Here is a 14,351-nt window from a genome sequence, read left to right on the forward strand (position 1 = left end):
GTGGAAGACGTTCGATACTTCGGCTAAAGAAATGGAAGGACTACGAAAAACGCTAAACGAAAGATTCCCAAGGCCTCGCAAATCTAATACCGTCGGGATAGGAAGAGAACTAGAACTGACCAAGGGAGGTCAGACAGGAAAGGTAAGAGCGAGGAACATGACACAAGTGGACCAACGCCAGATTCAGATAGGGGAACCGTGGTCTCCAACCCACACGTGAAAGTTGAGAGGCCCTGGTTCCCTTTTTAGTCGCCTCCTCTTACGACAGACAGGGAATACCGTTGACGTTATTCTATCATCGGGCCGATTACCTTCGATGTTAGGCCCCTTTAAACAACAAGCAACATTCTATCATCACCATCCACAGGGGGATGTAAGTACTGTGTGTTACATAGCTTACATTAAAGCAGCTTTATTACTTTGGTGCCCAATTTTTGTCATTATAAATGCCTATTGTAATTATTTTACTGCCAATTTCCAAAATGTTAAATGCTTATTTGCCTGCCTATTTTAGGAAAAATTAATTCCTGAACTTCCGGGCTCTAGTGATTACATTCCTCCATGTAGGGTTGTGGTTAGGAAGAGCATTCGACCGTAATCCGGGGGAAACCCGCACAAAGTGCTGACCCCAAGAAATTAGAAAAGAACAAAAGGAGAGAATAAAACGAATATCGTGCGCCTCTGTGGTGTAGTGGTTAGTGTGATTAGCTGCACGCTTGGAGGCGCGGGTTCGACTCCCGGCTCTGCCACGAAATTTGAATAGTGGTACGTGGTCTGGAACTGATCCACTCAGCCTCGGGAGGTCAAGTGAGTAGAAGGGGGTTCGGTTCCCACCTCCGCCACCCTCGAAGTGGTTTTCCGTGGTTTCCCACTTCTCCTCCAGGAAAATGCCGGGATTGTTCCTAACTTAAGGCCAAGGCTGCTTCCTTCCCTATCCCTTCCTATATTTCCATCCGTCACAAGGCCTCTTTTCAGTATAGCAGGTGAGGCCGCCTGGACGAGATACTCAATCTGCATTTAGGGCAGTCGATCATGTGGCAGATTCTCTATATGTTGTTTCCCTAGCCTTTTCTTAAATGATTACAAAGAAATTAGAAATTTATTGGACATCTCCCCTGGTAAGTTAATCAAATCCCTATCTCCCCTTCCTACAAATGAGTATTTGCCCCATTCTGCCTTCTTGAATTCCAACTTTATCTTTCCTACTTTTAAAGACACCACTCAAACGTATTCGTCTACTAATGTCAAGCCACGCCATCTCTCCACTGACAGCCCGGAAAATACTACTTAGTCGAGCAGCTGGTCTCCTTTTTCCCAAGCCTTCCCAGCCCAAACTTTGCAACATATTCTTAACGCTACTCTTTTGTTGGAAATCACCTAGAACAAATCGAGCTGCTTTTCTTCGGATTTTTTTTTTTCAGTTCAGTTCTTGAATCAAGTGATCCTGGTGAGGTCCCATACACTTGAAGCATACTCTATAGGTGTGTCGATATAAGGATGCACTTGACAGTTGTAGTTTCTTGTTGGCACTTCTACAAATAATAATTGAAGAACGTCACCTGTCATTCAGAACAACCAATCCACTACTGTGTATGTCAGATACAGTTATGCATTTTATACATATTAGTTCGTATTTAATTTCGTATACTGCGTATAACCTTTTTTTTACTTACAAAAACGTGACCATTTTTAAAAGAGTGTAATGTTTAAGCGAGCTGAAAAATAAGGATGAACTGTTTTCAATTAGTCGTTGTTGGCAATATGGCTAGTGTAGTGGTGCCATCTATAACTACCTAGACTTCCGTATTGAAGTGTTGCCGTTTGTGTGTCGTGCTAGCACGTGGTCAGGTGTGATTCGCGCGTTGATGAAAGTTTTTTATTTGTGTGAGATGATTGTGAAGTTTTTTATAATTAGTGCAGTGCGATGAATCGCGAAGTGATAATCCTTTGCGCCGAGGAGTGCCCCTTAATAGTTAATAATAATAATAATAATAATAATAATAATAATAATAATAATAATAATAATAGTGTTATTTGCTTTACGTCTCACTAACTACTTTTAAGATTTTCGGAGACGCCGAGGTGCCGGAATTCAGCCCCGCAGGAGTTCTTTTACGTGCCAGTAAATTTACCGACACGAAGCTGACGTATTTGAGCACCTTCAAATACCACTGGACTGAGCTAGGATCAAACCTTCCAAGTTGTGGTCAGAAGGCCAGCGCCTCGATTGTCTGAGCCACTCAGCCCGGTCCCCTTAATAGTTAGGCATGTGAATTAGTACGGAGAACTCGCGAATTTTAGTGAGAGGGAGAGGGAATATTGTGGAACGAACAAGTTGAACATTAGGCCTTTCAAAGCGTACTGTTATTCAGAAAGGTGTTCTCCTGAAGGAACTGAAGGAAAAAGGGACTGGGGAACCTAGGTAGTTGTTTCTTAGCACTAGTCTCCCTTAGGCAGGAAAATCGTTTTTTCTCCGGGGTGTAAAACTTCCTTAAAATTGGTTCTGCGAGCCATAGGTTTCAGATAAAAAAAACTGAACAGAAGAAAAGTGCTACTTGAAAAGTCGCACATCGTGAGTAGGGTTGGATGAGACGTGGATGAATACTGGCGAGTGTATTGCTGAATCTTGGACTATACCAATTTCTTGTAGGTATTTCTAGCCGGGTGTAGCCCTTGTAAGGCAGACCCTCCGATGAGGGTGGGCGGCATCTGCCATGTGTAGGTAACTGCGTGTTATTGTGCTGGAATATAGTGTTATTTGTGGTGTGTGAGTTGCAGGGATGTTTGGGGACAGCACAGACACCCAGCCCCCGATTCACTGGAATTATTTAACCATTGAAGGTTAAAATCGCCGACCCGGCCGGGAATCGAACCCGGGACCCTCTGAACCGAAGGCTAGTACGCTGACCATTCAGCCAGCGAGTCGGATAATCTTGGACTGAGGACAGTCCTAAAAGCTCCCGTAATCAACTAACTGGGAGGGGCGCCAGATTAATAACAACGCACGCAGGTTCATCCAGTGGTATTGTGGAAGGTTTTTAATTTTCCTATCGATGATTATCACGAAGATATGGACCATGTTCGCCTTTTAGATTGGTTTAAGAAGCTCCTGCAACTGCTCAATGGCCCTTCTATCATTTTTATGGACAATGCACCTTACTTCGTAATAATGGACATGACCCCTACTTCGAGCGCCCATAAAGAACTGTTAGTGGAATGGCTGCAAGGCAAGAAATAGCCTATCCCAGGGCATTGGGTATGGCAAAATTAGCCTTGTATGCACTGGTGAAACAAAACAAACCGATTTCACCGGCACATGTAGTCGATGAGGTAGCGAAGGTTGTTAGGTTGCCGCCGTACCACTGTCACTTCAACCCTATTGAGTTGGTATGGAGTAAAGCGAAACTTTACGTACGCACAAATAACAAGTCCTTCACAATTACTGAAGTGTTCGTGGAGGAAGAAAGTTAGCCATGTCGCGACATTAATTAACTCGGCAATGGCAGTGACCGTCAGGAGTTGATGATTTGCCTGGACGACGACGACAACAAAGACGACTGTAGTGATGGCAGTGATTTGGAAGATATAGAGCGTCTATCAATGTGAATAAGGTAAGAAGAATAACGCTTCTGAAATTTCGTGAATTTAATAGATGTTATTCGAAATATTTTGTGTTAGCACCGGTGTATATTATTGTAACATTTATTGGTGTATTTAAAGTGAAATTCTTGTCTGCCTATTTCTTTTGTATTTTCTAACATTGCGATAAAAAGAACTTCGTAGTAGATTTATCTCGTATAATTTTGTGTGATGATATATTTTATTGTAAACTTAATCGGTGAGTTGAAAGTGCGATTGTTGTCGGCCGGTTTTATTTGTATTGTGTATCATCGCGATGACATTAATAATATTTCTTCCATGTTTCTAAAATCTCATGTATTGTGCAATCAGCTGTTGGTATGGCGGCGACATCGCTTCGTGCGCCATTGCAGTGTGATCAACATTTTGCTCAGCTGTCATGTGCAAACTTACGTTGGCCTACCTATAGTTGGGGTCTTACCAGAGACTTATATGCCCTCTTCTTTGCATCCTTACTACAACCCCTAAATTATCTTCATAATCATGTGAATCCTCCCCAGTTGTATCCCCGACCAAACGTCTTACGCTTCAGGACAGTGCCCTTGAAACGGTAGAGTTGGGATCCCTCACTGAGTCTGGGTGAGGGGGAAACCAACGCTAGAGGTAAAAGGATTAAATATATATAACAAAAATAAAAAAAAATAGCACTTGTATAAAGTACACTTCGTGAAAAATTGTATTTATTACGCACTATTTTCGAATCTCTCATTTATGAGCTATCTATATATATAGAATAAGTTTTGTCTGTACATTGCTCAGAATTTGAAAATAATGGTATTTCTGTATGGGTCATGTCCATAGTAACAAGAAAATGTACTTTTTACTTTTCCGTAATGTCTGTCTGTCTGTCTGTCTGTCTGTCTGTCTGTCTGTCTGTCTGTCTGTCTGTCTGTCTGTCTGTCTGTCTGTCTGTCTGTCTGTCTGTCTGTCTGTCTGTACACGCATCACGAGAAAACGGTTGAAGAGAATTTAATGAAAATCGGTATGTGAAGTCAGGGGATGAGCCTCTATAATCTAGGCTATAAATCATTTTACTCATGCTGAGTGAAATGGTAGTTTAGGGGAAGGCCTAAAATTGAATTCTCAACTATTTATGTTATTAGTGGTCTGATGAAAATCGGTATGTGAAGTAGGGGGATGAGCCTCTACAACCTAGGCTATAAATCATTTTACTCACGCTGAGTGAAATGGTAGTTTAGGGGAAGGCCTAAATTTGAATTCTCAACTATTTATGTTATTAGTGGTCGTATTTTAAAGAAAATGGGTATGCAAAGTTGGGGAATAAGTTGCTACAATCTAGGCTATCAATAATTGTATTCACGCTGAGAAAAATCGTAGTTTAGGGGAACACCTAAAATATAATTCTCAAATATTGTTGTTATTAGTAGTCCTATCTTGATGAAAATCAGTATGCAAAGTCAAGAAATAAGTCGCTATAGTCTAGGCTGTAAAATATTTTATTCACGCTGAGTGAAATGGTAGTTTAGGGGAAGGCCTAAAATGTAATTCTCAAATATTTCTTATTAGAGGTGTAATCGATGAATGCTACATAACTAATGTTATATAGTATTAAATTTCCTATTATTCATGTCTTATACATTGTTACCGTACTGGCTATGATCACAAAGATATTCATGATTTTGGATTTTTGTTACTAAGTCCATATCAGCGCCGAGTAACCAGAAAATGGGTAAACAGTATTTAATGAAAATCGGCATGTAAAGTCGGAATATAAGAAACTACAGTTTATGGTATAAAATATTTTACAAATCATAGAGTCGAAAGAAAACTAAATGTGAAGGCCTACATTATAGAAAGCTCATAACATTGATCAACAATAACATTACATTGACCATTGTTTGTCGTGATGTGCTTTGTGTCATCTGTTGCCCCTCATCTCCGGTAGATAGGATTACTGCTGCATACAGAGTATTTTTTATTTGATTTACGTCGTACCGACATAGATAGGTTTTATGGCGACGATGGGATAGGAAAGGGCTAGGAGTGCCTTAGGTCTTAATTAAGGTACAGGCCCAGCATTTGACTGGTGTGAAAGTGGGAAACCACGGAATACCATCATCAGCGCTGCCGGCAATGGGGTCCGAATCCACTACCTCTCGGATGCAAGCTCACAGCTGTGCTCCGCTAACCACACTGTCAACTCGCCCAGTCGTACAGAGTGTAACAGCCTGCCTGAATATTGATGAGAAGTAGCTGGGGGAGTTAGATAACTTTCTTCTTTAGCATGCCATTCCCCTGGTTTATAAATTTTCTGATACTACTGGTACGTAACACACTGGATCATCATAGCATTCGGGCTATTCAATCCCTACTTTGAGGCACTGATTGGAATAAACAGTGTGCATATTTAACGGAATAATGGCAGATGAGTGTTCATGGCAATCTGCGGCCTGGTCATCCCACCTCTGGAACTTTGGACTATTAGATTGGCACCGCAATCTAACCGCAGCACTGTTCGTTAAAAGTGATAAAACGTGCGGCTTTCCATTTGATCGAGTATTGTATATGATAGCATTGCTTTTAATCGCTACATTCATACTTACGTTTTTGTAATGACCTATGTTGATTTCAGGTTAAGAAAACCACAAAGTCAGTCTTTCTGAGAATCCCGTAGCGAAGCACGGGTACATCAGCTAGTATGGAATAAATGATGATGGAAACATTCCTTCAAAATTATTACTCATATTTTCTCTTTCTTTCCTTCTTTCTTCACTTTTCATTTATTTTCTTTGTGTATTTCTCTCTTCGTCGCCGCAAGATCTATCTTTGGCGGTGCGATGTAAAGCAAATAATAATAAAATAATAATCTCTCTTTTGTGACAAATCCAGCCATCTTATTACGCCGAATTGCTCAGTAATCATGATTCTCATGCATTTAATGCTTATTTAAAATCCCGTACTGATAATGGTCGATGTATTGAAACTTTGAGATTTCCAGTTGCCAGTTTAATATTCTGTCGATTACCTGCAGCAATGTGACACATTCTTTGATGACGGTGGGTCCGTTATCGTCCTTACACCCTCTATCATAATGAGGTCATTTGGCAGGAGGCACACAGGAACACGTTGGTGGCTATATAAGCTATAAATATAGCGTCATAATTTTAGAGTCTAAACATGTTACGTACATCACGAAAAGCTCCTATATGTAAGTACAATAAGTTTTTCAATATAATTTTAGTGACAGAAAGAGCACCGGTATAGTTTAGTTCCCTGGTTACCAGGTTGACTCTAATTAAGGATGCAGACGTTATTCTGAAAATTTGTTTGATACAGTGAAAGAGATTCTTTAAGTGAACGGATCGAGCGAGTTGGATGTGCACTTAGAGGCGCACAGCTGTGAGCTTGCATTCGGGAGATAGTGGGTTCGAGTCCCACTATTGGCAGCCCTGAAAATGGTTTTGTGTGATTTCCCATTTTCACAACAGGCAAGGCTACGGCCGCTTCCTTACCACTCCTAGCCATATCCTGTCCTCTCGTCGCCCAAGACCTACCTGTCGGTGCGACGTAAAACAACTTGTAAAAAAAATCCTGGAAGTGGTTTTCCGTGGTTTCCCACTTCTCCTTCAGGCAAACGCCGCGATGGTACCTAACTTAAGGCCACGGTCGCTTCCTTTCCTCTTCCTTGCATATCCCTTCCAATATTCCCATCCCCCGCAAGGCCCCTGTTCAGCATAGCAGGTAAGGCCGCCTGGGCGAGGTACTGGTCATCCTCCCCAGTTGTATCCCGACCCAGAGTCTGCTTTTTTTCTAGGGGCTTTACGTCGCGCCGACACAGATAGGTCTCATGGCGACGATGGGATAGGAAAGGCCTAGGAGTTGGAAGGAAGCGGCCGTGGCCTTAATTAAGGTACAGCCCCAGCATTTGCCTGGTGTGAAAATGGGAAACCACGGAAAACCATTTTCAGGGCTGCCGATAGTGGGATTCGAACCTACTATCTACCGGATGCAAGCTCACAGCCGTGCGCCTCTACGCGCACGGCCAACTCGCCCGGTGACCCAGAGTCTGACGCTCCAGGACACTGACCTTGAGGCGGTAGAGGTGGGATCCCTCGCTGAGTCCGAGGCAAATACCGACCCTGGAGGGTAAACAGATACAGAATAAGAATAAGAATAAGAATAAGAGCCCAAAACTTAAACTGGGAATTTTCCCCCCAAAATCCGCGATTTGACCGTTTAAATATCAAATCCAACCGCTCCTATGCGGATACAGTTTTAAAGCTCTCTCTATGATCCCGATATGTGGTACAAGTGGTTGCACTATTCAACCCCCAGGGACAAAGTTATAGGGGAGAGAACAGAAATATGACAGTTTCTTCATTTGCTTCATAATAAATTCTGAATGTAAAGTCCGATCCCTTATGTGTGTATCAATGAAGAGAGAATCTTGTGATCGTACTGTGAACAATCAGGGCGTCGAATATTACCATCTGCATGGCACGACGTTGTCACGAAAACCCAGCAGGACAGTCTCTCACCTGCCTTCACCCCTTAGTTTTTTCGTGGTTGTTCATTGTGCAAATTCACGATTATCTCTGTGATCACAGCCGGTCCGGTAACAAAGTATAAGACATAAATGTTCGGATATTTAATACTGTATAACTTTAGTTATGTGGTATTTATCGATACGACCACTAATAACATGCATTACGTATTTGAGAATTAAATTTTAGGCCTTCCCCTAAACTACCATTTCCCTCAGCGTGAATAAAATTATTTACGGCCTAGATTATAGCAACTTATTCCCCGACTTTGCATGCCGATTTTCATTAAGATAGGACCACTAATAACATAAATATTTGAGAATTAAATTTTAGGCCCTCCCCTAAACTACCATTTTTCTCAGAGTGAATGCAATTATTTATGGCCTAGATTGTAGCTTAAAATGAGCTTTGTCTCGTCCTTGTCCGACAAATTCGATTTCGCCCATATTAGCCTATTATTTTTATATTTTTATATCTCTCCCCGTCGCCCCTCCCCCCCCCCCCAGCCTCGAATTGAAAATAAAATACAGCGCATGTTACTCACTGGCAATGTAGCTTTCTATAGGTGAAGTAATTTTTAAAATCGGTTCAGTGGTTTTTGAGTGCTATAAGGGTATTATAATATATATTTTATGCACAGTAGGATAGCATAGTAGTATAGTAATTTGTTTCAGTATCTTTTTTCATTTATTCATTTACTTCATTTATTTTATGTTATGAATTTCACTGATTAAGTGCAAGACAGGGACACGAGTCCCTAACTTTGCCAGTTAAAATAAACCGTATCTATCTATCTCTGGCATTACTAATAATGTCTGCCACTGTGGTATAGTGTTAAGTGTGATTAGCTACCCCCCCCCCCTTCCGGAGGCCCGCGTTTGATTCCCGGCTTTGCCATGAAATTTGAAGATAGAGTTTCCTTGTATTGTTCACTCCCAAATAACGAATATTTGTCGCATAGGGATATAATTTAGCATTTTGCATAGATTCTGACTGACAGATAAACTGATTTCGAGGCAGTTACATCAAGACTGACTTCCTGACACCCAGTCTGTTAAGCCCTAACTTCTCCGGGATGTTACTGCATCATCAGCAAAATTATAATTCTACTAGCTGAGGTACCCGTGCTTCGCTACGGGATGCTCAGAAAGACTGACTTTATGATTTTCCTAATTGAAGTCAACGTAGGTCATTACTAGGGCCCGGATTTATATGCACTAAAAAACCTGAAAATATGCATGCAAATATGCACTAAAAAGTTGCAATATATGCACGGAAAATAAGGAAATATGCTCTAAAAACATGCAGTTTTATTCACTTACCTATTTACAGGTAGCATTTATTGCAAAAATAAGCATCACAATAGGTAACTAGTAGTATTTCAATGTTTTCTGGAGACAAGCTATGTCTGTTGTCCGTCAAAATGAGTTTATAGGCTGAAAATGATCGTTCTACATCAACTGACGTAACTGGACAGTACTTATACATGGGTACCAACGTTTCGGAGCATACATCTGGCAAGGATACCCTACTTCCACTCAAGTATTGACTAATTAACGTAATCTTCTTCAGTCCTGGGTTCGAATTCAACACCTTTTCTAACTTGCATTTAATCTTCTCTCCAATTTCGCCTGGAGCGTAATTCAACGAAGATGCAGCTTTTTCAACGAGACTAAGACTACAGGACTTGGGCTTTACCTGTGTAAGAAGTAGTTGTTGTGGTGTGCTGTTCTTCTCCTTTGCTTTAATATGTGCAGTTGTTTTTGAATGCTGTTCAAGCTGAAATTTCTTTTCACATTTCACTTCCTTTGAGCAAACTTGACAGTACACGATGACACCATCTGTTGAATAGTCCCTATTACCCGACACCCACTGATTTAGTAAATCTCTTCTGCTGCTCTTTTCCTTAGGCATTTTTTTAAAAACTAACACTTTTAGAAATGAGATGCAGGGCATTAAAATGGAACGTAACTAGTGAACTGAAGATACTTCTGTCCTGACCAAGTGCCCAGCCCCCTGAGATTATTATCTGCTGTGGTAGAGAAAGGAATTCAGGGAAGTCCAACCTGCCTACCCACACCTAAGCTATCTGTTGCCATTGTCAGTTGTGAAAGTAAAGTGCCGTTACACAGACAGTCGAAAATACCAATTAGCGAAGGATGCACATAAAATAGGCAACTAGCTAGGGATGTACAAAACAGATTTATTTTAGTAGTTCTTGTAATTATCCTTAAATTCAGACATTATATACCGGAATATGCTGTTACGTCTAGAATATGCACTAACCCTCAAAATATGTCAAAATATGCAATTGCATATGCGCATATGCATTTTTAAAAAATCCGGGCCCTAGTCATTACAAAAACGCCAGTAGGAAAGTAGCGATTGAAAGCAATGTTATCATATAAAATAATCAATCAAAGGAAAAACCACACATTTTCTCACTTTTAGCGAACAGTACTACGGTGCCGATCTAACAGTCCAAAGTTCCAGAGCTGGAATGTCCAGACCGCAGACAGCCGTGAACACTCCTATACCATTATTCTGTAAAATATGCATACTGCTCATTCTAATCAGTGCCTCAGAGTAGGGATTGAATAACTCGAATGGTATGATGAACCAGTATGTTACGTACCAGTAGTATCAGAAAATGTATGAAACAGAAGAATGGCATGCTAAAGAAGAAGGTTATCTAACTCCCCAGCTACTTCCCGCCAATATTCAGGCAGGCTGTTACACTCGGTACGACCAGGCGAGTTGGCCGTTAGGGTCACACAGCTGTGAGCTTGCATCCGGGAGATAGTGGATTCGAATCCCACTGTCGGAAGCCGTAAAGATGGTATTCCGTGGTTTCCCATTTTCACACCAGGCAAATGCTGGGGATGTACCTTAATAAAGGCCAAGATCGCTTTCTTCACACTCCTAGCCCTTTCCTATCCCATCGTCACCATAAGTCCTATCTGCGTCGGTGCGACGTAAGGCAAATTAAAAAAATACTCGGTACGCAGCAGTAGGCCTAATCCTATATATCGTAGATGAGTGGCAACAGAAGGCACAAAGCACATCAGAACGAACAATGGTCAACGTAATGCTATTGTTGATAAGTTTTGAAGGTTTGAATTTAAGAATTTTAGAATGCTGTTCCTTCAGTCTGTACACGGCCGACTGGATCCCTCGCTGCGCTCCTTCTAGCTAGAGCGACGCATCAAGTCGACCGTGGTCTGTAGAAGTATAATAATTATAATTTCGTGTGGCTATTTCTAGCCGAGTGCAACCCTTGTAAGGCAGACCCTTCGATGAGGGTGGGCGGCATCTGCCATTTGTAGGTAACTGCGTGTTATTGTGGTGGAGGATAATGTTATGTGTGGTGTGTGAGTTGCAGGGATGTTGGGGACAGCACAAACACCCAGCCCCCGGGCCATTGGAATTAACCAATGGAGATTAAAATCCCCGACCCAGCCGGGAATCGAACCCGGGACCCTCTGAACCGAAGGCCAGTACGCTGACCGTTCAGCCAACGAGTCGGACTGTAGAAAGTAGTACTATAATTCGTCACTAGATGGCTCACTTTAAGTTTTACCCTCTTCTTACGTCGTCATCATCATCATCCCACATCCAGATGCGCAAGTCGCCTGTGGGTGTCAAATAGAAATACCTGCACCAGGCGAGCCTGACATGTCCTCGGACACACCCGGCACTAAAACTCCATACGATAAATAATCAGAGACGTTGAAAAAACATAAACGTTTTACCACGGAAGTTGCACCCAGTAAGAAAACAATGTCATCAATATTGTTCGATGCCATCGCGGGAGGGAATAATGCACTGAATTCTTTGATTGAAGGTTTCGTCTCGATATTTACCGATAGATAAATATTTAACTGGAGGAACTCGATACAGTAACCATCTCTAAGGTAAAGGAAGACGAAAAGATTAAGTAATATAATTACGTAATGCTAAATGAAAGTATACTAGGCCTAAATGCTATGCATGGGATTGAAATCACAAATCAAAATATTTCCTGAAGACGACGGCCTGTGTATGAAATTTCGAGTAAGGGAACAGTCTGAGATATGCACCTGAAAAATAGAGCCATTGAAACGGCGGAACAGCCAGAAGAAGAATCGGTGTGAATATTTGATAATGAGAATCTTCTGAGCGAAATAACACCTATTGTGAAATAATGTCTCGATTTGATTTAGTACGATCGTAACCTTAGAAAATTCATCATCATCATCATCATCATCTGTTTACCCTCCAGGTTCGGTTTTTCCCTCAGACTTAGCGAGGGATCCCACCTCTACCGCCTCAAGGGCAGTGTCCTGGAGCTTCAGACTCTTGGTCGGGGGATACAACTGGGGAGTATGACCAGTACCTCGCCCAGGCGGCCTCACCTGCTATGCTGAACAGGGGCCTTGTGGAGGGATGGGAAGAAGGAAGAAAGGAAGCGGCCGTGGCCTTAAGTTAGGTACCATCCCGGCATTCGCCTGGAGGAGAAGTGGGAAACCACGGAAAACCACTTCCAGGATGGCTGAGGTGGTAATCGAACCCACCTCTACTCAGTTGACCTCCCGAGGCTGAGTGGACCCCGTTCCAGCCCTCGTACCACTTTTCAAATTTCGTGGCAGAGCCGGGAATCGAACCCAGGCCTCCGGGGGTGGCAGCTAATCACGCTAACCACTACACCACAGAGGCGGACAACCTTAGAAAATTGAAAGGTAAAAGTGGTTGTGATGGGGTTGTGGTGGTGGTGGTGTGATTACTGTTTTAGGAGGAAGCACAACTAGGCAACCATTCTGTATTGAAAGGTAAACGCCATCTTCCTAAAAGAACAACTCGGCCTATCGAAATACAACCCACCGTGCTAACCTACTCCCCTTGTGGGTGGGGGCGGTAGGATTACACCCACAGTAGCCCCTGCCAGTCGTAGGAGGAAACAAAATGGGCCCCAGTGGCTCTCAATTTGGGAGCGTGGATTGGCGACCACGGGGCCCTCAGCTGAGTCCTGGCATTTCTTCCACTTACTTGTGTCATACTCCTCACTTTCACCTATCCTATCCGACCTCCCTTTGTCAACTTTTTTTTGTATTCCGAACCCAACGGTATTAGAGCATTCGAGGCCTAGGGAGTCTTTCATTTTCACGTCGTTCGTGGCCTCTGCCTTTCTTTGACCGATACCTTCAAAGTGTCGGACCCCTTCAATTTTCTATCCTTTGATTGGTAGTATATAGAGGACGGTACCTAGTTGCACTTCTTAAAACAATAATCACCGCCACAACTGACTAACAAACGAACGGGAAGGTTAACCGCTCTTCATAAGAAATGTAGGGAGTCGTTCAGATCATCCCTCCTCGACCCTTTGATCCGATATCCGCTTCATTGTGGTTGCATTTTTTCCAATGCGAGAACCAATTTCGGGGTGGGGTAGAAAAAATCGTGTGGCTACTTTTAGCCTGGTGCAGCTTTTGTAAGGCAGACCCTCGGACGAGGGTGGACAGCATCTGCCGTGTACAGGAAACTGCGTGTAAGTTTACAAGTTGCTTTACGTCGCACCGACACAGATAGGTCTTCTTGCTAGTTGCTTTGCGTCGCACCGACACAGATAGGTCTTATGGCGACGATGGGACAGGGAAGGGCTGGGAATGGGAAGGAAGCGGCCGTGGCCTTAATTAAGGTACAGCCCCAGCATTTGCCTGGTGTGAAAATCGGAAACCACGGAAAACCATTTTCAGGGCTGCCGACAGTGGGGTTCGAACCTACTATCTCCCGAATACTGGATATTGGCCGCACTTAAGCGACTGCAGCTATCGAGCTCGGTACAGATAGGTCTTATGGCGACGATGGGATAGCAAGGGGCTAGGAGTGGAAGGCAAGCGGCCGTGGCCTTAATTAAGGTACAGCCCCAGCATTTCCCGGTGTGAAATTGGGAAACCACGGAAAATCATCTTCAGAGCTGCCGACAGAGGGGTTCGAACCCACTATCTTCCGAATACTGGATACTGGCCGCACTTAAGCGACTGCAGCTGTGCGTGTAAGTGTAGTGGAGGATAATGGTGTGTGTGGGTTGCAGTGATGTTGGGGACAGCACAAATATAGTCCCCGAGCCAAGAGAATTAACCATTTAAGGTTAAAATTTCTAACCTGGCCGAAAATCGAACGCGGAGGCCTCTGAACCGAAGGCATCTACGCTGACCACTCAGCCAAGGA

General features: G+C 42.8%; 1 protein-coding gene across 6 annotated transcripts in view; it reads left to right on the plus strand.

Moving 5' to 3' along the window:
• The first annotated feature begins 6,717 nt into the window (after window positions 1-6,717).
• The window catches only part of LOC136871878 (uncharacterized), a 104,548-nt gene continuing 96,914 nt past the window's right edge, over window positions 6,718-14,351 (plus strand). For 5 of the 6 annotated variants that reach the window (XM_067145536.2, XM_067145537.2, XM_067145534.2 and 2 more), the window contains exon 1: window positions 6,718-6,808. In XM_067145536.2, coding sequence (XP_067001637.2) covers window positions 6,778-6,808 — 31 coding nt within the window. In that variant the 5' untranslated portion in view covers window positions 6,718-6,777. The remainder of the gene's footprint in view (window positions 6,809-14,351) is intronic. The other variant, XM_068227234.1, reaches the window with a different exon arrangement.

The sequence above is a fragment of the Anabrus simplex genome, chromosome 4 (assembly GCF_040414725.1).
Source record: "Anabrus simplex isolate iqAnaSimp1 chromosome 4, ASM4041472v1, whole genome shotgun sequence".
NCBI classification, from domain to species: Eukaryota; Metazoa; Arthropoda; class Insecta; order Orthoptera; family Tettigoniidae; genus Anabrus; species Anabrus simplex.